General features: G+C 58.7%; 1 protein-coding gene across 4 annotated transcripts; it reads left to right on the top strand.

Moving 5' to 3' along the window:
• The first annotated feature begins 565 nt into the window (after nt 1–565).
• On the top strand, nt 566–21,797 carry ADORA2A (adenosine A2a receptor). 4 transcript variants are annotated; one of them, XM_034642014.1, is made up of 3 exons: nt 566–715; nt 12,332–12,907; nt 20,014–21,797. In XM_034642014.1, exons 2-3 carry the CDS (start codon nt 12,585–12,587, stop codon nt 20,918–20,920), a joined length of 1,230 nt encoding a protein of 409 aa, XP_034497905.1. In that variant the 5' UTR covers nt 566–715; nt 12,332–12,584; the 3' UTR covers nt 20,921–21,797. The 4 variants fall into 4 exon arrangements, with proteins under 4 accessions (XP_034497905.1, XP_034497906.1, XP_034497904.1 ...); XM_034642015.1 differs by lacking the exon at nt 566–715 and adding an exon at nt 1,326–1,446; XM_034642013.1 differs by lacking the exon at nt 566–715 and adding an exon at nt 1,482–3,271.
• Nucleotides 21,798–23,723: the final 1,926 nt, after the last annotated feature.

Genomic DNA, 23,723 nt, shown 5'->3' with positions numbered 1-23,723 from the left:
TTGCTTTCCCCCTGATGTGGCCCAGCTGGCCCCAGAGCAAACAATCAGGGTCCAGAGGCCACCCAGGTGCATCCTGGACAGGAACAAAGCTGCCGGGGGTGGGGGGTGGGGCGGTCTGAGACCAGAAATCTGGAACAAGAGAAAGCCCAGCTGGCCCCTCTGAGGAGCCTGGGCTTGGACGGAAGGAAGGGTGGGCACCCGTAGCCTTCAAAGCCTGACCTGGAGCTGGGCAGGGACACCAAGGCCCAGAGGTAGAAAGTGGGGCCTGCCAGGGGCATCCCCATGCCCGAGGATCAGCAGGCCCGTGCTGCGCCGCCCCCCCCCCAGCCCTGAGCTCCCTCGGGCCTGCACAGGGGCATCCCCTATGGCCAAGACACCTGAGGAGTTTCTCCCGGCTGAGGAGGGCACCGCCCTGGTGAGAGGGCAAGGCCAGCACTGTGGTGGTGCCATGAGCACGGGGTGGGAGGGCCCGTAGTGTGGGAAGCCCAGGAGATGTGGGTCAACCACGAGCACGTCCGCTGGGCGGGGGAAGCAGGGTTCGTGAGCAGCCCTCCCCCATACCTGCTTCCTGTCATTGCTGAACTGGACGGTCCCGGTGTGTGCTGTCTAGGCAATGGCTTCACTGGAGACCTGGACAGAGGCACGTGACAGATGACGTGGGACCATTGGAGCAGCTCCCTCTGCCTCTAACTGGCTGGGGAAAGACTGCCAGAGGGTAAGGCTGGGGACCTGGTGGTGCTTCCAGAGTGGCAGGTCCCAGGGTCCCCGAGGATCTGGCTCTGGGGTGGAACCAACCCCCTGCCTAACCACCTCTAGCCTGAGGACACGCCTACCCCAGGCCCGGGGCACCCATGCCGATGGGTTGGGGGCCGCCAAGTGGGCCCCAGGGGTGAACTCTGACGGCTTTGGTGCTCTGGCCACGAGGACCAGGTGTAGAAACAAAGCCTTCAGTCCCCGGGCATGGGGCCCGTCTGGCGTGGAGACAGGTGTGTGCATGGCCAGGTCACACATGGGGAGGTCTGGGTGGGAAAGGTGCTGGGCCCCAGAATGGAAAAAGCAGGGGAGAGATTCACTGGGGGCCCATGCTGGGGGCCAGAGGGGCAAGAGTGACACCCTCACCCCCACCGCCAAGGTTGGCTGAGTGTTGGTCTCTGCCCCATGAAACCCCACAGTCCCTTCTAGGCCCCAGGTCACCCTCAAGACAAGCTGTTCTTGCACGTTTGTTGAGTGAGGACTTGAATAACTATGGGCCCAACAGGTGTGGTCAGAAGGGTTTTTCTCCACTATAGGAGTAGCTTGTCCCATGAGATGGCACAGAAACAAGTGTGGGAAGCCCAGGGCGTGGGGGCGTATCCCCTGGCCAGGCAGTGCCTCCAGCTGGTACCTCACAGTCTGACTCTGGCTCAGGACGTGGCAGGGCAGAAACAAAACAGCTCTATTTTACAGGTGAGGCGATGGGAACCTCAAGGCTGAGGGAAAGCCAGGGGACCAGTGTGGCCCCAGAGGGCAGTCCCAGGGGCAGTGTCCCTGCCTGGTGGGGGAGCTCCTTCCTTTGGTCCCCTATTACCCCCCCCAGGAGGTATGTGGGAAGAGGGCTGGGGCTACAAAGGCCTAGACTGTGGGAGGGGGGCCAAGGTGGGGAAGGGCCAGGCTGGAGGTTGGAAAGGGATCCAGGGACTGTTCCCAATTTGAAAAATCTCATGTGTGCCTCACCAACACCTGGAGTTGTGTTGGGGTGCTGACCCCTCCCAGCCTACCCTCCTCCACCCCCATGGCCTATCCTAACACTGGATATTAGGGAAAACAGGAGCCTGGGGACCTGAGCTGGCTGAATGGCGACAGGAGCTCAGGCTCAGGAAAGAGCTGGAGGAGGCTGCCAGGCAAGGGAAGCTGGCTGATTCCAGGCGAGTGATGGGCATGGCCTCAGACTCGAGTTCCTCAGCTGTGCCTGGGCTCCCACCTCCTACTGGTGCTCTCCTCCTGTGGGAGACATCGTGCTCCTGCTGGGGGCCTAGCTCTAGGGTCCAGTCTGGCCCTGCACAAGCCTCTCCCCTGGGCTTCTCATCATGACCCCGCGGGCCCCTGGAGGTTCAAGAGTGCAAGGGTTCCCATGAGCCCTTGGCCACCAGTGCCCTGGCTTCTGGCCGTCTGATATAGTCCATCCTGCTGTGCCCAGAACTGGGGTAGGCATTCAAGCCCTTCAGCCATGAGGCCTACCCGATGCAAGGGTAGAAGGTGGGTCCCCTCGTATGGCTGGACTGGGGCCATTGTGAGGTCATTCCCAATTTGAAGTCTCTAAAACATGGACCTGGGGGTGAGAGGAGGATGGATTCCCAGCCCAAGAGTCTAGGATTCCAGGTTAGTGTGTGGCGCAGAAGACGACTCCACTTTGCTCAGAGAAGTGGAGGTGGGGGACAGGTCCCAACTGGGCCCCAGAGGTTATAAGAACAGGAGGGGCCCTGGCCCAGAGTCTGTGCTGGGACAGTCAGAGGGGCCACTGGAAACTGGGGTTGGCTTCCTAGAGGCATCCTTTGAGCTGAGGTACCCTACCTGCACTCCAGCTCTTCTCCCCCCAACCTGGGCCAAAGCTCAAGAAGGGATGGCCAAGCCGGAAACCAGGCAGGGCCTCATGGCTGAAAGCCTTGAATGCCTAGGGAAGGAGGCTGGCCTTTATCCTTCAGGAGCAGTGCAACCATGGAAAGACTTGAGGAGGAGCTGGCACTGGGCGCTTCGCAGATCACAGGGGGACACTGGGAGGGATGACAAAGACAGGCACCGACCCAACTCAGCTACAATGACGAGGGATATGGCAGAGTTCCGGGAGGACCAGAGCAGCAGGGGCAGCCCTGGAGTCTTCTTGGAGGAAAGGGAGTGCTGCAGGAAAGGGAGTGCGGGCCAAGGGCCGGGCGGGCCTCACCGGGCGGGAAGGAGAACTCCGGCCGGGACACTCGTCGAAGGGGAGGGGGTGCGGCGCGGGAGGCGGCCAGACCGACGCGAGCCAGGAAGAACACGCTGGGGGACCGCGCGGGCAGGGATGTGGCGCGGTCCAGCCGGTCGTGGCCTCGTCCTACTGCGGGCATCGGCCAGGCTCGCAGGCCGAGTCCTCCGTTCCCCGGCCCCACACTTAGGGCCTCGGTTTCCCCGCGCGGCGGGGCGGGGCGGGGACAGTGCGAATCTCGAAGCCGCCTGCAGGGGGCGCCCGTGAGCGACGCGGCCGGAGCCCGAGCCCGAGACGCCGCGGAGACAGCGGGAGCCGGCGCGCGAGCTGCAGGTCAGCCGGGGTCTCCGGTGCGGGGACCCCGGGGTCCCCGGCGGGCGGTCGGGCGGTGTGGGGCCGTCGGAGGCTGAGGGGCTGGGAGGGAGGGTTGGCTCGGGACCCCTCCCTTCCGGGCACCCCGCTGCCCCGTCCCTTTCTTCCCGCCACCCCGAGAGCGAGTTCACGGGGCTGGGGTCCGAGCTCTGCCCCGAGGCGGGGACCGGAATGGCGGGTGCAGGGGCGGCTCAGGCGAGGGTGCACGTCCTAAGCCCGGCTGCGGGACGGTGTGCGGACCCTCCGGGCCGCCCCAAACTGGACCGGAAGGTGCGCACGGATAGGCGGGGAGGGGAGCGGAGAGGAGGGGGCTCGAGAGCCCGACTGCCCCGGCGGCGGGGGTTGGGGGGCAGGGGTCTGGACCTGCAGGTGACGTGCGGGGAACGTCCGTCGGTCCGTCTAGGCGCCACGGGCCGGCCCCAGGGCTCTCGGCGAACCTTCCGGACGCGCCCGGCGGGGGGTGGCCTGGGGCACAGAGGAGCTGCCCGAGGGAGGGCGGGTCGGACCCCCGGGGACGAGAGAGGGCTTCGGCAGGTGGAGCAGCCCGGGGCGTGGACCGCGTTCCGGGGGGGAGGAACGCGGAGCGCAGACGCTCGGCATCCCGAACGCGTGGGGCGCGGCGAGGAGGAGAGTCTGAACGCAGGGCCGAGGCGGGAGCGTTCCGGGGACAGTGGTGGCGGGACCCGGACTTAGGGGACCCAGGGGAGTCCGGAGGTCGGGCAGGGTGGGTGCACGTCTCGGAGTGGACCTGGCCGTCTGCCGGGCTGCCCTGAGCTGAGGTAGGAATGGCGGGAATGGTGGTGGCCCTCGAGGGATTTGGCGCAGGCGGCCCAAAGGATCAAGGAGGGGGCCGCGGGGCCGCGGAGCAGAGATCTCTGCGTTCGGGGCACCACCACATGCCGCTTTAGACTTTAATTTTCCAGACTGTACAATGGGAGGACGGTGGAGGCCAAGGCGGAGGTCGAGGGATCTGCGAAGGGAGAAGGAGAAGCTGGAGGGCAGGTCGCCCCCATCCCCCATTCCCTAGGGCTGGAGTTGTGGTTGGCCCCTAGGGGGCGATTAGGCTGCCCCTTTGTCCAGCTGTCCCTTACCATTTCAGGGAGCACCCAGGCCCGTTTCCACCCACAGGGCCTGTGCTCGCCTCTTGCTCAGAACTCAGGCTGCCCTCCCTTTGGCCTCTTGTTCAGCCAGCCTCTGCACCCCCGAGAACACTCTCTGCATTACCTCCATGCCGTGCCATGGTTGCCCCTGGTTGTCCCCACCGTGGGGACCATGATGGGGAGCTCTTTGGAGTGCAGTGGGCCACGGAGGATGTTGGAGGTCAGGGGCTCCCTCCTTAGTCCTGCTGTGGCGGGTCCTGGGGCCTTGGCTGGGCTGGGAAGGCTCTGCCCTGTAGGCCAGCTCCCCGTCTCAGGTGTCAGCAGGTCCACGACAGGAGCTCCTCACTGAGGCTGGTCCACAGGGAGCGGTGTCAACACCTCCTGGCTCTGTCCTTGCCCTTTAGGGTCTCCCTGGCTCTCCCAGGTTCTCGTGTCCGGGGCCACCGCCCCTCCGTCCTGATCCCCCCAGTGTAGACCAGGTTCTGGGTTAAGCCAGCTTCCCTGTTCATAACCTCAGAGAAGTTGAGATGGCCCAGATAAGGACGGCAGGTGAGAGGCTGCCACGTCAGTCCTGGCCAGGCTTTGGGGGCTTGCGTGTTGCCCTCCCTCATGTTGGTCTGTGAGTTGCAGGCCCCCAACCACACCGTGGTCCTCCTGCCTCCTAGGAGCCCATAGTGCAAGAGAGCAATGGCTGGCTTCGAGGGCAACCCAACGGACAGCAGATTTCAATGCCCAAACCTGGGCTCTGGTCTTGCCTCCTTGGCGCACTCGCTGTCTTATTTGTCAAACAAGCAAGATACAACAAGCAATGCTCGTACAGTGTTGTGATGGAGAGTAAATGACAGATGGTCATGAAAGGGGCAGGTCAGACCAGAGGACGGACTGGGGTCTGTGCTTGAGCTGGGGAACCCCAAAGGGAGGCTGTTGGCCTTGTGGAGTGGGGGGGTGGGGACACCACAGGGCATCACCGTGGGTGGAGGGATGTGTGGACCAGAGTTGGCTTGGCGGCAAGCGCTTGGCTTCAGGGCATCACAGTTTAACCTGTTTCATTCCTGAGCTCCCTTACCCGGATGAGCTGGGATTGCCAGCCCAACCATCTTGTGGCGTTTCTCTTGTCTGCCACAACTCAAACTGGGTCCTGAAAGATGTGCACAAGGGAAGCTAAGGGGAAGATGACCAGAGGGACGGCCTCGGCATGAAGTATGCTGAGAAGGGGTTTTGGGGTTTGTGTTGGGGCTGCTGAGGCGACACGGGGAGTCAGGTGCTGAGCAAAAGGAACAAATCCCAACCCCTAGGGAAAGGGTCTGGGCCCAAGAAGCATTAGCAGTCACAGAAGGGAGGGGTGACTTCACGGTCTGGAGGTTGGAGGCGATGGTTGGGGTGTGGTGCCTGAGGGCGGTACCCTGGAGGTCTGCACTGGGCCCAGAGGGGGAAGGGAAGTGGGGAACGGGCAGGAGCTTGGAGCTGGGATGCAGAGAGGAGGCCCCCAGGAGACCGCTCACCTTCTGGACAGGGCCTGGGAGCTCTAGATGGTACGAAGGGGCAGTTTAGTGGCAAAGGTCCCCCAGCTCCTGCCTACAGAATCATGAAAAGGGCCCCTGCAGTGTGGGGTCCACGGGATGCTGCCGGGGATGGGAAGGTCTGGAGGGAGGGGAAGAGCGGCCGCCTCTCGCTCCAGCCTGCGGAGGAGGGCATGAGGGGAGGTACACAGGGAAGACGGGGTGCTCCAGCTTTCCAGGAACCCCCTCAGGCCTTCTCTGACAGGCCTCTGAGCCTCATATAGGCTGTTGTCTTTGTTTGGAATCTCTCCCCTCCCTCCCCTCATTTCCCTGTCCTCCAAGTCTAGCCCAAATGGCCCCTCCTCTGGGAAACCATCCAAAGTGCTTCAGGCCCAGACCCTCTTCCACAGGACAGGCCTTTCTCAGAAGATGCTGGGCAGGGGCTGGCGCTGTCTTTCTGTGGCTCCCTCTTCTGCTGCCGCCCCCCCCACCACCACCACGCTATTCCCTGGAGGAAAGGCTGCCTTCCTGCGCCAGGGAGGGGCGGGCAACAGCACTCTGGTGCCTCTCCTGGTGCGTGGGCTGGTGGTCTCTGTCTCCCATCACAGAAGTGTTCACCTCTGGCCCCTCAGTGGCCTTTGTGAACCGAGAACCAGGTACAGGGGACCACTGACTTAACAAGGGGCAGTGGCAGAGCCACATGGCATCTGGTGCAGTCCACAGGCCTTGCTGCCCTTGCTGGCTAACGCTCTCAGCCTCTCCCTTCAGCCTCCAGGACTGCGTCATCACACCTTCGTCCCAGGGGCCCCAGAAGTAGGTCTGCCTCCCTCCCATCCTCAGTAGGGCCACCCTCTAAGGAGCTCCTGCCCTCCCACAGACCAGCCTTCTGCCAGGGCCCCACCCAGGCCCACTCGGGCCATCTAGGACCCCTCTGCCCCCCTAGGACACCTTCAGGCATCATAATGCCTGTCATCCCACCATCAGAGGGTTCATTTGAGGGAGGTGTGGGTGCCAAGCACGTGCTAGGGTGCCATCTCACAGGAGCCTTGGTACAGAGGGGAAGACACTTGCTCAGGACCTCAGGGAGTGTGGGATGGAGCAGGAGTGGGAAACCACCTGAGCTCCTTCCACCACAGAATGGGCACCCAGCACCTTGTGTGTGGGGTGACCTCTTGGAGGGGGGCTGTCAGCGAGGTGGCCAGTGAGAGGCTGAATGGATACCTCAGTTTGGGAGGATACAGACCCTCCCGGTATCTGGCCTGGTTGTGTGGGGACAGGAGAGGGACTCTGGGCCCCCGTGGGGAGAGAAAGGAGCTGGGGCAGGCCCTGTGGCCCCAGAGCCAGTGATGTGGGGGCTGCTCTAGGGGCCAGATTCAGTACGGGGAGCTGGCTCTCCACCCCGCCAGTTCCTGCCCACGTCCTGCCCCTAGAGCTGAGCAGCAGCCTCCAGAGGGGCAGTGAGGCAGTGGGGGAGGGGGAGGCCTGGTTTTTTGAGCCCGGCCTGCACCAGGGTCCTGAAGTCATCCTGCAGGGAAGGAAGGGGGGAGGGAAGAGGCGCCAGTGCTCCGTGGTTGCTCACCTCCAGGCAGCCCTGGAAGACACTGGCCCCCCCACTCCAGCTGGTGGGTTTGGAGACGGGCTTCGTAGGTCCCAGGGCCCCTGCGCCCAGGCCCCGGGCCACTCCAAAGACCGGCCACGGCAGAGCCAGCAGCGGGCTTGTGGTTGCGAGCTGGAGCTGGGCAGCCTGTCCAGCTAGTTCTTTGCTTGTTGCCTCTCCACACTGACTGAGCTCCCGTGAGACAGGGCCCGGTACTTCGCCCGCCTTCCGTGTCTCAGCTGTATCTCCTCGCGGGCTTTGTGTCTTCGTGAGGTTGCTGCGATGATTCCTCGGTGCCGATACTCCCGCTAGTCCTGTGTCTCCAGCTGCGTGCGGGCCTGAAGCACGTTGTGTGGATTGTGTCCTCTGCCTCAGTCCCTTTAGTTTTCCTCTCGGGGATTTTATATTATTTCCTGTTCATGTTTGTCTGTTCTTGTTTCATTTCTGCCAGTCGAGTCCTAAGTTCTCATTCTTGTGAATGCTTTTACTTTTTTCATCTCTTTAAAGATCCTAAATGTCTTTGACAAGCATTATTACATTAGTACCTTCGTCTCTTCCAGAATGAATGAATCTCGGTATTTTGGGTGCTGTTCCATGTCTTTCTTAGCTTGAGTTTTTCTCCTGTGCTTCAGAATTGTGGTTTGCAGGCTCATCTTTTGTGGGAACCGAGGCCCTGGAGACAGGGAGTGACCTGCTCACTTGGGTAGCAGCTGGCTCTCAGCAGTCTCCTGGGACAATTCCTGAGGACTTCAGGCCCCCCCCCCCACTGTAGGCTCAGGACCTTTCTGGGACCGGGCTCAGCAGCATGTGGCACAGAGCTCCCTGCGATCCAGCAGCTGTGATGCTGCTGGACACAGAGTAGGCATTTGTGTAACATTGGCTATGAGGAAGCAATGCAAGAGTCTCAGGGCAGGATTCTGGAGCCCAGGACTGGACCGAGCATGCTTATGCCAGGTCTGAGTCCCTACACTGGGCCTGGTGTGCTGCCCCATGCAGCACCCAGGAGCAGGGGTACAGGGTCGTACCTGGAAGCTAGCAGGCACGTCCGTCCCGCAGACTGGGAGTTACAGCTGCCATTGGGCATGTGTACAGAAAGCCTTGCTAGTGGGACTTATAAGGAGCCAGAAGTGGGTCAGGAAATATGTGGGTTTTGATTAAATGGAGTTTTAATTAATGTGGCCAGGTTGGTGCGGGTGAGGAGGAAGGCCAGAAGCAGCAGCAGCTTTGAATCTGACTGCTGGGAGTCCTACGGGGTTGTCCTTTCAAGGCTCATCATGCATGTTCCCTAGCACCTGTCTCTAGTTTTTATGGGACAGCTTCTGCCCTCTGCCCTGTCCCCAACAAGGGATAATCAGAGGGAAAGATTACATTATTAACATTTAATTTCCTTTCCTGGCTAGCAACAGATGACTCAAGAATTAATTAGATAGAGCCAACAGAGAGGGATAGGAAATTGCCAGATCCTGGCCCCGCCTCTGGCCCCCTCCTCTTGGGCCTCAGACCTTCCTGTTGCTCTAGGAGGCCTCTGAGGGGAGGGAAGCCGAGAGAGGGGTGAGGAGGCCCCAGGAATCTTCCTGCTGCTGTGTTTTCCATGGGCATTTCCCTCAGCTCTATCCCACCCTCTCGTGCTCTCGGTAAGGCTGGGAGAGGTTGTTAACCTCTTTGGGACTTAGCTTCCTCATCTGTAAAACGGGGCTCATAGGGCCAAGAGAATAGATGACCCCACTGTCACCGTGCTCTCATATTGTGAGCTCCCAAGCAGGCTGCTCAAGCTAAGAGGGCCTGGAGTGGAGCCCTGGCATCCAGGGAGAGCACAGGGCTTGGTGGCTCACTGGTGGCCAGAGCCCAGTGACACAGGCTCCCTTGAGCTGTCTGTGCTAATTCACATTTCTTGTCAGTGACACATCAGTAGCTTGAAATGGGCTATCCTGGGAGCATTTACACCATGAAAGTCTGACAAAGGCCACAAGTTAGGGCGCCCCCACCCCACGGGGCTGATTTCCCCACCTATGGCTGGGAAGCTCCCAACCTTCCCCCAGAACGGCTCCAGTAGGAGGCTGTTGAGCCTTCTTCCTGCCCTGTCTGTCCCCTGGTGCTTTGGGCTCCACTGACGTTCTCTGATTTGGGGCTGGCGCTCTGATTTGACAGATGCCTGGGCTGCCTGTGGGGCCAGGCCAGCCTCACCCCAGGATGGAGTGAGCCCGCAGGAATGCTGGAGGAAGGGCAGATGGGGAGCCAGATGTGCAGAGAGGCAGCCTTTTAGGACCCAGTGGTCAGGGGCGTTAGCTCCTTGCAGGACTGATGTGGGCAGGGGGATCCGTGTGTCCAGTGAGATTGGGAGGGCACCGCAGGCCTGGCGTTGGGCAGGAAGGTGGCTTCAGCGTAGTCAGGAAGAGTGTTGGTACCAGGGGCTGGTCACCATGGGATCCCATAGCGCAGAAGGTGGTAGGGAGGCCCTGAGGACTGGGGGTATCCAGGCAGGTGCCCAGGGCAGCCAGGAGAGCCTCACCAAACAGAGGGGCTGGGTTACGCCCCTTGAAGGCCCTTCCAATGCAGGCATCCTGGCTCATGGAATCAGCCTGGCATCCAGGACAGGTGCTGGTGGTGTGATCCCATCGGCAGGGCTCTGGGCAGTGGGTTAGGGCAGCCCAGCCTCAGATCCACAGAAGTGATACATATTCAGGTAGTCCGCTAGTGGTCCTACTCCCTCTTTCCCCAGGAGGGGCCCTCTGAATGTGGACAATGGTCTGGGGCCAAGTCAGGCTTCTGGCCTGGGCTGGTCTGATTGGGAGAGGCTGTGGCGCCTCTCAATGCAGATTCCTCTGGAGGGGCCGAAGTCCGGGTAGGAAGGGCAACAGGTGATGGTGAAGAGGCTAGAGGGCAGAGAGCTCACTGGTAGCAGGAGGCAGGGTCCCTGAGGCTTTCTGGGCCTGGCCAGACCCCGCTGGACAGTGGCCTGCTGCCTCTACTGCTAGGCCCGCGAGGCTCCTAGGGGACAGGCAGTCTTGGGCCTGTCACTTCCCTTCTGTTGAATAAAAACTAGATCCTGGACACACAGCTTCTGCAGTTGGGGTGTCCCTGGTGAGTGCTGTTTTAGACTCTAGCCCAGGAACACTCTGGGGCCAGGGACAGGACCAGGAGACTTGGTCTGGTCCTCCTCTGCCAGAGACAGGCTTCGTCAGCAGCTGGCTGGCAAGTACCCTGCGCATAGCAGGGGCTTGGGATTCCTTCGTGGTCCCTCAGTCGGAACGCCTGCTAGGCCTGGGAGAAGCCCGTTGGGTCTGCCGCAGGCTGCAAGAACCCCTCCACTTTTCAGGGACTTCGCCTCCTCTTTTCTGTCCTGTTTCCTGGTGTTAGGTGCTCTGTTCGAGCCTCCGGTGGGCACAGGGAAAAGCCCCTGGGTGTAGTTCCAGCCGCCTGAGGCACGCTGGAGTTAGGAGATTTGGTGTTCCTCTCTGTTGCAGCCCTCTGTCACCTCCTGGATGGGGTGGGAGGAGCCCAGCCCTTGGAACATGGCAAGGGACCATGAGTCACCTTCTCCCAAGGTTACCGGTCCTGCTCTATCCCTTGGGGCCTAGAGGAGTGAGGGAGGACACACTTTCCTGAACCCATGTGTGCGCAGCTGAAAGGCAGCTTTGGGCCTCTTGTCCCCATGCGGGCAGCAGCTGTGCCCATGAGCACCTGGGGCCCCATGAAGGCCCAGGACTCGAGGAGGGGATTTGGCACGAGGGGACACCACGAGGCAGCACCTGTGAGTGTGACAGGCAGGTCAGCAGCAGTGGGGAGAGGCTCCCACCCTGGTAGGGGGAGATGGAGACCATTTCACAAGCTCAAGGGAACCCTGAGGGTTTGGGCTGGGGGAGACCGAGACCTCAACTTCTGCTTGTGCTTCCTTACACTTCTGTGACGTCTTGACTCTGGGGGAGCCCTTTCAGATCTATTTATGTCCTTCTCATGGAATCATGAGTGAGAGCTGCAGTGGTCCCCAGAGTCTGTCTGGGGTCCGGTCTCCTCCTCGTATCAATGAGGAAACTGAGGCCTAGAAAAGAAAAAACCATCCTTGCTTGCGGTTCCCCAGCAAGTCCTGGCTGAGCACCTGGCTTTCTGCCCAGCGCCGTACTAAACTCAGTCTATCCCCGTGTCAGCCAGGCAGAGGAGCAGGTTGGGGAGCGGGCGTGGGAGGAGGGAGGTGAAGGGGGAGGTGAGGCCGCGCCCCCGCCCAGACACGCAGTCAGGTGGCAGGGGCTGCCGAGGAGCGGGCTCCCTCTGTGCCCGCTCCTCCACACTGAGCAGCCTCACCAGCAAGGGCATGGGGGCTCACTTGCTGGCAGCGGGAGACAGGACCAGATGGGCCACCCAGGTCCTTCCACATCAGAGCTCTAGGTGTCTCTGGGCCTCTCCTTAACGTAGGTAGGTACTGGTGGTTCCCAGGGAGAGATCTTGGGGGATGGAGAGGACTGAGGGTGGCGGAGAGAGAAGATAGGTGGGCCTGGGAGAGCCGAGGAGTGAGGGGGCCTTTCTGGAAGGGTCCTGGGGGTGGCAGTGAGCTCAGGGACAAAAAGGCTTGGGAAGCTGAGCGTGGGGGGCAACACAAGTGACTTAACTTTCAAAGATTCCTGTCTCCTTTAGAAAACACAAGGGCCCAGGCTGATTCCCAGCCCTGTGTCCGGGGAGGGAGGGGCAGGGCACAGTGGGTTGTTCTCAGGCTGATGCCTGGCCTGCAGGGAGGGCACTGGTGAGTGGGACTGATGGCTGCCCCTGGGAATCTTCAGCTTGGCCCTCTCTGCGTGTGGTCCAGCTCCTCACAAGGCTTCTCCCTTGGCAGGTGCCTCGGGGACTACGAAGCCGAGCTGAGCCAAGATGCTGCCAGAGCCCCTGAAAAGGGCCCAGTTTCTGGAGACGCAGAGTTGGCTGTGAAAAAGCCCTTGGGGAGCCCCCCTCATAGGCAGGGACGCTCTTGGCTCCTGTGAAGAAGGGGCTCGGGGGCCTGGGCAGGGCCAGCTGCACTGCAGCTATGGACCGTGAGCTGGCCTGGCCTGCGCCCTTGCTGACCCCGCCTGTCTGCAGCCGTACCCGCCATGGGCTCCTGGGCGTACATCGTGGTGGAGCTGGCCATCGCCGTGCTGGCCATCCTGGGCAATGTGCTGGTGTGCTGGGCCGTGTGGCTGAACAGCAACCTGCAGAACGTCACCAACTACTTTGTGGTGTCCCTGGCGGCAGCTGACATTGCCGTGGGAGTTCTCGCTATCCCCTTCGCCATCACCATCAGCACAGGGTTCTGTGCCACCTGCCACAACTGCCTCTTCTTCGCCTGCTTTCTCCTCGTCCTCACGCAGAGCTCCATCTTCAGCCTCCTGGCCATCGCCATTGACCGCTACATCGCCATCCGCATCCCACTCCGGTGAGCTGGGCGCTGGGGGTGCCGGGTTGCCCCTCTTCTCTTCCTCGGCATGCCTCCTGCCGGGGTTCACATCTGTGAAAAGGCTTCTGGTGCCAAGATCTGGTCGGTGGCCGGCCAGGGTCAGGGCAAACCTGGGGTCAGGATCTGGTCTTTGATGTCTGCGTGTTGCGCCGGGGACAGCTCCACGGGGCTCGCTCCAGGGCTGCCCAGGGCTCGGCCCATGGCCAGCAATCACGCCAATCCAGCTGATCCCTGTGGGCACAGGGCCCTCTGGCCCTCCCCGGTCTTCCCCAGGCTATGTGGTTGAGGCTGCTGCTTTGGCTGTTGGCAGATGTGTGTGGCCCGGGCCCGGGCGGAGCATCTGGGCCGTTTGCTCCTACAGTGTGGTGCCGGGGTGGGCGGAGCGCCGCGGGAAACCACAGGCCCTCAGTGCTAGAAGCCCGCCTGCCCCCGGCTCCTCTGGGCCTGCCGCGCAGTTTGCACATTAGGAAAATGACCCAGAGAGGGGAAGTGACTTGGCTGAATGCCACAGTGAGTCACTTGGACCAATATGCAAATTTTGTGCTCCTCAGGTCAGGGAGTGCTCGTGGTCTCAGCTAGTGGAGGGGGTTTTCCGGTGAATCTTTGGTGAAGTGACTTCAGCCCCCGATTGATTGTGTAAATGAAGACTTTCCCTGAGGCTGAGTTCATTGTATGTGGCCGCCACCTACCTGGCCCTGAGGGAAGCTAAGAAGTACTTCCCACCCCTAGAGTGGGAAGCAGGGAGGGGACCTCCTGCCCCACCTCCTTGAACCTGCCTCTGGGAGCAGGGTTCCACAGCCTGAGTGGCTGCAGACCCTGAGGGAGGTCTCGGAGGACCAGGGTGCCTGGCCCTGTGGCGGATTCTCCCACACAGGGGAAGCGCCTACCTGTGGAGCGGGCCGCAGCAGCCCCGTGCCGGCCGAGCGCACCCCAGCGGGCAAGAGGAGCAGTGGGAATTTAGAGTCAGACCCAAGGGGGCCCTTAGAGGTCATTTCCTCTCATCTTCTGGATGGAAAAATGAGACAGAGAAGGGAGCAAGCCCTCAGGGCCACACAACGAGTTGGCAGCGCAGTTGGGACTAGGCCTGGGAAGAAATGTGGCCTGTCACCCACTGCAACTCCAGTCTTTGGGAAACAGAGTCACAGGGTGGCTCCAGGCTCCCAGACCTGCACTTGGCCACTGCTGTCCCATGGGCTCAAAGTGGGAAGCAGGCACCCTCCTCGTGCCGCTCAAAGGAAGGGAAGAGCCTGGGCCCGTGTGGCCCTGTAGGGTGCTCCAGTCATAGGAAGTCTTAGGACTCTCGTCGAAGAGGGGATGCTGGCCAGCCTTAATAGAGGCCTGGCCTTATAGTGCAGAGCGGAGTCCAGAGTCCAGGCTCACTGAGGGACAGCTCAGAACACAGGACCCCAGGCCGACTAGAGAGCAGAGCATTGGTGTTTACTTTGGGGGCCGGCTGAGCATGAGCTGGGACGCTCAGTGGGGAAGCAGAGACGTCGCTTTCACTTCCTTCCATGATTCAAAGGGCGACAGCATTCTAGGCAGAGATTGGGGCTCAACTGAAAGTGTCTCAGCTTCTTTTTCTTATCTCTGTATTCTGAGAGTCAAGAGAATGATTCCTGATGTAGGGAATAGGGGACATGCTGTGTGACCAGAAAAAGTCAGCTGTCGCTCTCTGGGCCCATTTCCTCATCTGCAAAAGGGGACAGGCCTGTCTGTCCTCCTGAGCTCACAAAGGTGTTGTAAGGGTCCAGTGAGTGGATGGGAGTGATGGGGCCAGGAGGAGGGAGGGTTGGTGGGATGCAGCAGATGGAGATGCAGCTCTTTCTTGAGCAGCTGGAGTTTCAGAGCTGGGTCCCTAAATGGAGCCTGGGCCTGCCCCACCCCCTCCGGATCCCCAGTTCCCACGGTCTTCCAGAGCAGGACCTAGTCCCACCCAGACCCTGGCTGTTTGAGCAATGCTTGATAAAGCTTCGGAAGGGTCAGCCTGCAGCTCTTGGGTCTGGGAGTCGTTAGGGATGATGGGTGCTGCTGCCGCTCAGCCCCCACCCCTCAGGCAGAGAGCTGCAGCGAGCTGAGCTCCGCAGTTTCTCCTTTGATCTGCACAGCCCTGCTCTGTGGCCTGGGCGGATGTTATGACCCTTGCCTTACTCACGGGGAGGCCAGAGCAGGAGAAGGAAAAGTGTCTGCTGACTCGGGGGGCTCCAGGGCCCTTCTTGAAGTTCCAGGCTCCCTTGAGTCCCTCCACTTTCTCATTCCGCAAGGGCCCTGAGCGGGTGGCGGGGGGGGGGTGAGGTGCCAGGGGGAACGAGGTGAAGGCACACGAGTAGCCGGAGCTCCTGGCAGCTCTGGAGCCCCTGTGTGACTCAGGCTGCCCGCTCCTGCCTCCCCCGTCCCCTGCCAGCTGGGTACGTCCCCTCCTCTGCAGGGCCACGCAGTTGGTGCATTTGGCGCTGGCGCTCGGAGGAGTCCATCCCCTGACTGCTGCCCTGCACATCTAGCCCCAGACCTTTATCACTCACCCTTCATTTCTCTCTCTCTTTCCTTCTTTCCTTCCCTCCCTCCCTCCCTTCCTTCCCTCTTTCCTTTCCTTTCCTTTCTTTCCTTTCCTCTCCTCTCCACTCCTTACCTCTCCTCCTCTCCTCTCCTCTCCGCTCCTCTCCTCTCCTCTCCTCTCCCTTCCTCTCCCCTCCCCTCCTCTCCTTTCTTTCCTTTCTCCCCCCTCTTTCTGTTTTTAGACTTTTTATTTATTTGAGAGAGAGAGCACAATGGGGGGGGCAAAGGGAGCGGCAGAGGCAGAAGCAGACTCCCCGCTGAGCAGGGAGCGTGATGCGGGGCTCAATCCCAGGACCCCAAGATCATGACCTGAGCCGAAGTCAGACTCTTAACCAGCTGAGCCACCCAGGTGCCCCTCTCTCTTTCTTTCTTAAAAGAATTTAGTTTCAGAAAAATCTGTGCTCCTTCCCAAGTGCAGGGACCCTGGTGGGCTACGGCAGGGTTGAGTCAGGAATCCAGTGAGAAGCAGCCTGGCCAGAGGCAGAGATGGGAGCTCTCAGTATCCCCAAAGGACGGAAAGCCTAGGGTGAGAGACTCCTACTTTTGTGCCCTTGTCTCCTGCCTCTCACAGTAGCCTCTGGTGAGTGCTCGCTCGCCTTGGGAAACAGGCCACATGTGGGACAGCAGTTGGTGCAAAGACCCGAGGTGTATGTTATGAATCACCCCATGGGGACAGAAACCAAGTACCCGGCTTCTAAGGAGGGCAGGATTGGGAGAGAGGGCTCCCTGTAGGAGGTGATGCTAGATGGGTCTTACAGGCTGGGTATGTGTGGGGACAGGTGTAACAGGAATGGGTGAAGCCTGGACAAAGGCCCCAAGGAAGGAAGGAATATGTGGGCTCTGGGCCAGGGAGAGGTGACAGGCAGAACAGGAGGGCAGGGAGGGTGTGAGGCTGGCTCAGGCCTGTCTGTGCCCAGCAAACGGTTTGGGTTCCATCCATGGGTCAGTGGCTCTTCACCTCTTAGATCACTGACTCCTTCAGACAGTTTAGGAAAGCTCCGCCTTCTCTCAGTGTAGGGAAAGTGCACAAGAAGCCCATCTGGAGTGTGGGTGGTATTTTTGGATCATAGAGTGAGCCCCCGATGTGGGTAATGGGGAGTCCCCAGGAAGGGGCAGCCTTTGAGCTGGAAGACGCAGGGACGCAGAGGTGCCTCCAAACGTGGTGAGCAGTGCTCTGGTGCCCGCTCCCTATGACGCCTCTGGGCCCCCGGATGGCAGCGTGTTGTGCTGGGTGCCTTTGGCACCACTTACACTAGACGGTCTCTGCCTGCGGCCCAGGAGGCCAAGATGTGCCTACCACCAGTCATGCACGCAGCCCAGGGGACGTCCCTGGGCCAGGCTGTGGCTTGGCTGTTATTCCATTTGGGCCCTAATGCTGTTCCAGTTCCAGGGGCCTGGGTCCAGGGCTCTCAGCCTAAGGACTTTTCTTCTGAATAACAAAATTAATCTGTTTGATATGTGTGTGTATGTGCGCGTGTGTGTGTTTAAATAAATTATTACCTGCACATACTAAAATATCAAAAAGGAACAACAGGTATATGGTGAAAAACTGTCCCTTTTGTCCCCTGCCCTACCTTCCATTCTCTTCCTGGAAGTCAGTGTTGGGAATCCTTTCAGAGATACTCTTTGCATGCACGGGCCAAGTGCTATTAATGTATGTTTGTTTCTGTCCCCACAAGGGGCTTTCGTTTTAAAATGCAGTGCCAGACTTCCCCTCATGGGTCCTCTTGTCTGTAAAAGTAGACAGTTGGACAGACCAGGGATTTTCAAACTGTCCTGGAAGCCTTTGGGCTGGGCCCTGGCGTCCCCACCAACTCATTCATTCAGTAAATATTAAGCCGCCTCCTTTCCAGCCTACTTCTGTGATTGCCTGGGAGTGTGAGCCAGAAGGTCGGCTGCTGGGGGACAATTTGGAAACCCCCAAAGCAGGTGGTCTCCAGGGTCCTCTCTACCATCCCTGTAACTCCTTGCTTCTGCTTGGTTGCGTCAAATGCCAGGAAGCTCACTTTGCCTGAAGCAGCCCATTTCTTTCGTGCGCAGCTCAGCTGAGAAGTTCTTACTTACCTTCACTCACAACCCATCTCTCTGTAATCTCCACACCCAGATCTTACATTCTGCCCTCATGGGACAGTGCTCACAGGCCCTGGATTCTTAGTCCCATTTTACAAATGAGGAAACTAAGGCTCAGAGATGCACAGTGACAGAACATAGCCAAACCAGGAATGCACCAGCGCTGGAACTCAGGGAGGGATACACTTTTCTCAGGAAAAATACCAACATTAAAATAGCCTCCTATTCAATGAGATTACATAAATTATAATTTGTAGAGTACTAAAAACAGTGCCTGGCACACAGCAAAATGCTGTGTAAGTATTAAGTGGGGGGGAAAAAAAAAGCCTGAGACTTTGTGTGTGAAACTCCAGAATAGGAAACAGGGCAGTGTAGGCTCTCTGTGGCTTGGTGGAAATGGTCAAGTCCATGACCCTCTTCCTGCCAAGCCCTGTGCAGGCACCCAAGCCCCTGCTAAATGGGGTGGAGGGCTCCCAAGAGTGGCCCTGCCCAGTTACTGTTTGGGATTCGAAACTGAAGTGATTCAGAATTGACACACTTACCTTGGCCCAGGGTGTTCTGGGTTCCTGAAACATCCACGGCAAGTCCATTCCTCTCCTCAGGCTTCAGTTTTCCTCTCTATAAAATGAGTTGGTTGGATTAGATAGGAGGTCAGAGGGCACCAGATTTTTTCCCCTTAATTTGAATTTGCTGACAAAATATAAACCACGGGCGATCTTACCCAGAGAGTCAGCTCCTTGGCCCCTTCTGAGATCCGGCAGCACCGGCAGCATATCCTGCCAGGGCGGCCAGGGGCTGAGCAGCGTGTGCTGTCTCTTGTACGCACGGTCAGTGTCCTGCCAGCCTGCCTTACACACTTCTTAGCTGTAGGCCCACGGTTGCCCTCCATGGACTGGATAGTTTCTGGGGATGCTTCCCATTCTGGAATTAAGTAAAGGGCATCTACCATGTGTCCCTGTCTCAATGCTGGCGATGCAGAGATGGGTGCAGGAAAACCCGGTCCCTAGGCGCCCCTGGCCTCAGGAGCCCAGAGAGTAGAGATTAGCTGCTCCTGGGTAGGAAACTTCTTGGGGAAAACATCTAGCCTGAATATGAAGAATGGGTGGAGTTTACCAGAGAAAGGGGAGGGCAGCCTGGTGTCACCAGAATCCAAACCATTAAACAGATGGTCATTCCCTCGGAGATCACTGAGGTCACCTTCTTCAATCAGGGAGATGGTTTTTGGATTGCCCATTCTTTTTTTTTTTGAGAGAGAGAGAGAGCGCGTGCACGTGCAGGCGTGCATGGGGGGGATAGGGGAGCAGAGGGAGAGGGAGAGAGAATCTTTTTTTTTTTTTTTAGATTTTTATTTATTTGACAGAGAGAGAGAGAGACAGCCAGCGAAAGAGGGAACACAGGCAAGGGGAGTGGGAGAGGAAGAAGCAGGCTCCCAGCGGAGGAGCCCAATGTGGGACTCGATCCCAGGACTCCGGGACCACACCCTGAGCCGAAGGCAGACGCTTAACAACTGAGCCACCCAGGCATCCCAGGAGAGAGAGAATCTTAAGCAGGCTCTCCGCCCAATGCAGAGGTCGACATGGCTTGAACTCACGACCCTGAGGTCATGACCTGAACCAAAATCAAGAGTCAGGTGCCCAACTGACTGAGCCTCCCAGGTGCCCCAGACTGCCCTTCTTTTAATAAAGTCTATGCCACCTTTTCTGTGGGCCTGGGGTCAACTTCCTGGCTGGTGGATCAGGTCAACACCCTGAGTCTGGGACTGAGTCCGGCTCTCTAGAGTCATTAGTGATTTCAGGCAGATTATTTTTCCTCTCTGGGCCTCAATACCTCATGCAGTTCTTTCTTCTTGAATGTTAAGACTGCTATATAAATGTTAAGACATACTGATGTCATGTCTCTCCAGAGGGCTGTGGGTGAATTTGGAAGGGAGAGAGGGTATTTTGCCCAGGACCTCCACCTCTCCTTGGGTGCTTCTGGAGCCCTTAAGTTAAGTGGGGAAGGAAGAGCATGGAGTACAAGAGACATGAATCGTCGACAAGTCTGATCTGGCATGTTCTGCCTCCAGCCATTGAGTCTACACTCCTGACCCATTCCCACTCCAAGGGGAAACTTACTCTAGCATCAGCTTAGACCAACATGGAGGTGATAAGTTCTTTCACTTATAAATTCCCTCAAACTAACAGAGTCCCGGGAATACTTGTAAAATGACTTCGGAATCATCTGAATATCTATGCAGTGGTTTCCTTTCTAGGGAGCCTGCTCTCCTGTTAGCTCCTGTGGGAAAAGGCAGGGCTTGGACCTACCCTGAACAGAGGAGGATACTGAGGCTAGGAGGCAGGAAGTAACTGGTCCAAGATCTTCCAGCCAGTGGATGGGCAATAGGGTGCCTCTCTGGGTTTCTGACTCTTGGCCCCACCTAGCCTTGGTTTTTCAGACCTCTGATGCCAATCTCCCTTCCCCAGGTACAATGGCTTGGTGACTGGCACAAGGGCCAAGGGCATCATTGCAGTCTGCTGGGTGCTGTCGTTCGCCATTGGCTTGACTCCCATGCTGGGCTGGAACAACTGCGGTCAGCCAAAGGAGGGCCGAAACCAGTCAAAGGACTGCGGGGAGGGCCAGGTGGCCTGTCTTTTTGAGGATGTGGTCCCCATGAACTACATGGTGTTCTACAACTTCTTTGCCTGTGTCGTGGTGCCCCTGCTGCTCATGCTGGGTGTCTACGTGCGGATCTTCCTGGCGGCCCGGCGACAGCTGAAGCAGATGGAGAGCCAGCCTCTGCCGGGGGAGCGGGCTCGGTCCACACTGCAGAAGGAGGTCCACGCTGCCAAGTCGCTGGCCATCATCGTGGGGCTCTTCGCCCTCTGCTGGCTGCCCCTGCACATCATCAACTGCTTTACCTTCTTCTGCTCCGAGTGTAACCACGCCCCCCCCTGGCTCATGTACCTGACCATCATCCTCTCCCACACCAATTCCGTCGTGAACCCCTTCATCTACGCCTACCGCATCCGTGAGTTCCGCCAGACCTTCCGCAAGATCATTCGCAGCCACATCCTGAGGCGGCGGGAGCCCTTCAAGGCAGGTGGCACCAGTGCCCGGGCCTTGGCAGCTCAGGGCAGTGACGGGGAGCAGATCAGCCTCCGCCTCAATGGCCATCCTCCTGGGGTGTGGGCCAATGGCAGTGCCCCCCATCCTGAGCGGCGGCCCAATGGTTATACCCTGGGGCTGGTGAGTGGAGGGAGTGCCCACGAGTCCGCTGGGGACATGGGCCTCCCAGATGTGGAGCTCCTCAGCCATGAGCTCGAGGGAGCATGCCCAGAGTCCCCTGGCCTTGAGGGTCCCCTGGCCCAGGACGGAGCGGGCGTATCCTGATGATCCACTGAGTTTGCCCCTTCCCACAGGAAGGAAATCTCTCTCTTTGGTGGATGGAACCAGTCACGTTGGGAAAAGAGTGAATGTGCCTGGAGACCCTTTTCATGGCCAGTTCCCACTTTGGACTGAGAGAGGGAGCCCTGGCTGGAGCAGCATGAGGCCCAGTAGGAAGGGTTTGGAGTCTGAGGAAATGGACATTTCATGTTGGGAGGCCCTGCATCAGGTCAGGGCCACAGCACCAGAGCATCTTGGCCAGGCAGGGCCTGGTAGCCCACTCTGGAAGCATCTAGTAGTACCACCCTGACTTGGCAGAACAGCTGTGGCAGCGCAGGCTGGCCGGCCCCGAGGCTGGGTGGGCGGGGAGGGTGGCTCCAACAGGCCCCCTCCCACACACAGACCACCCTCTCCAGACCTTTCAAGGGTTCAGGAGCTGCTGTGCCCAGAGGTGGCGTTTTTCTTTCTTTCTTTTTTTTTCCAGGAGAAAATGTTAAGCGTGAAGAATACCCTTTTTTTTTTTTTTTAATCTTCCTTCCCTGGTTGCTGGGTCTGTTGTCAGTCCTGCTGCTAACCTGGCTCCGGGAGGCAGCCCAGGGAGTCCTGGGCAGCCCTCTCTGGTGACCATGAGCCGCCATGCACTTCTTACACTATCAGTCCCAGGGCCATCTTTTGGGGCCACAAAGCTGGGCTCAAGGACGGGGAGTTGGAATGGAATGCTGCCAGACTGTGGGCTCCGGGGAGGAGGTCAGGACTGGCCCACCGTGCGGTGTGCCTGGGTAGCTCAGAGCTACCCAGTCAGAGGCCCTATCTAACTGCCTTTCCTTCTGAAGGGAATGTTTTTTTCTGAGATAAAATAAAAATGAGCCATGTTGTGTTTTAAGCTTGTCCAATGAGAATGGTGTCTGTGTTCCTTTCCCCATTCCATAGCCAGGCCTGGCACACGTATATATGGGTACGTACTGCATGTGTGAGAGAATGTGCATTTGTACATACAGACAGACAGAAAGACACCCTGCCTGACCAGGGGTGCCTCATGGGCTCCCGTCTCCTGAGGGAAAAGGCTCCCTGGAGGCACCAGAATCTGAATGCCTGTGAGCAGCCCCCAGACCTGTGTTCCTGTGAGAGGGGGGTTGTGGGAAGAGGGGCTTTTCCCAGCTGCTCTCCCTCCAGAGGCCATGACCCCTCAGCCCTCTGCATTCCCTCAGTGTGAGGCGTGGCTCCTCCCTCCTTCATTGCTTCCTCAAGTCCTCTGAGAGGACTGCCCTACTCTCCCCCTGCCCTCCTCCACCCCTTAGCTGGGAGGCCACAGAGGGATCTGGAAAGAGAGAGAGGTGAGGATTCAAGGGCCTTTCCCTTCCCCTGGAGTCACCCCACCTCCTGCTCCCAACAAAGGAACTAGAAGGTCTCCTGCTCTGCAGCCTGTCTCTGGGGCTGTCATCCTTCCATGCTGGACAAGTTTGGGGCCCAGCGGGAGGTTAGCAACCTGCTGCGGGCCGAGGGCCAGTCTGGTCTCAAGTCTCATAGGCACACTCAGGCGGGGAGGGGGAAGGGGTGTTAGAACTTCACAGGTAACCCTCACACAGCCCTGGGAGCCCCATTTCACAGATGACTGAACAACCTTGTTTGAACAGAGAGGTTAAGTACTTGCGCCAGGTCACATAGCTAGTACGTGGCAGAAATAAACTTAAAACCCAGATCTGACTATAAAATTCACACTCTCATGATGAACTATTTTTTTTTTAAGATTTTATTTATTTATTCGACAGAGATAGAGACAGCCAGCGAGAGAGGGAACACAAGCAGGGGGAGTGGGAGAGGAAGAAGCAGGCTCGTAGCGGAGAAGCCTGATGTGGGGCTCGATCCCACAACGCCGGGACCACGCCCTGAGCCGAAGGCCGACGCTCAACCGCTGTGCCACCCAGGCGCCCCCATGATGAACTATTTCAACCAAACCAGAAAGTATGAAATAATACCACGTCCCCAACACTGTGCCTCAGAAATGAAACATTACAACTACATTGGAAGCACCTGACCCCTCCCATATTATTACCCTGCTTTCTACACCTACAAGCGACCACTTTCTTAGGATTTCCTTCGGCCCCACTGCTCATCTTTATACCTCTACTACACAGACGCATATGTATTTCTAAGCCAACACAGATTTGCTTTAGGCTGTGTTTTACAGTTACGTCAATCAGAGGTCTTCTAGACCAGCTGCACAGAAGAGATTCTTGTTACTTTGAAAAGTACCAAAGCCTAACCCCGTCCCCCAGAGATGCTGGGTGGATCCGTGCAGGAGTCCCCAGGGGTTCTTATGGACAGCCAGGGCTGAGAGGCACTAAAATAAACGCACAAGCCCATCCTTGTCCACGCCAGCTTCCTCCTCTCTCCCACACACTTTGGTCTGTGCTGACCCTGAGCTGGGGGTAGAGCAGTGCCTGGGTTGTGCCTAAGGAGGCCAAGAGCATGGATGCTGTTGGTCCTCATGACCAGTTGGTGGGAAGAGGCCAGAAAGAGAAGCACAATGGTAGAGGAGGAAGAACATGGTCTCTTCTGTCTTACTGAGGCCTCCTAGGAACTGAGTACATGGGTGTAGGCTTTGGGGCTAGGGAGGGACAGGACGAGGGGCTCAGGAAAGGCTCCCAGGTACTACCAATCCCCAAGTGCTCTTAGGAACATCCCATAGCCTGGCTCTAGAGCCCAGACAATTCAACCACCTCAGGTCCCCGTGGGGCCCAGTATCCTACCTCCATAAACACCCCATGCAGGCTCCCACTGTGAGTCATGCCTACAGAATAAGAGCACA

This window comes from Ailuropoda melanoleuca, chromosome 14, assembly GCF_002007445.2.
Source record: "Ailuropoda melanoleuca isolate Jingjing chromosome 14, ASM200744v2, whole genome shotgun sequence".
Taxonomy (NCBI): Eukaryota; Metazoa; Chordata; class Mammalia; order Carnivora; family Ursidae; genus Ailuropoda; species Ailuropoda melanoleuca.
Note: the sequence above shows the minus strand (reverse complement) of the source record. Positions and strands in the feature narration are given on the sequence as shown.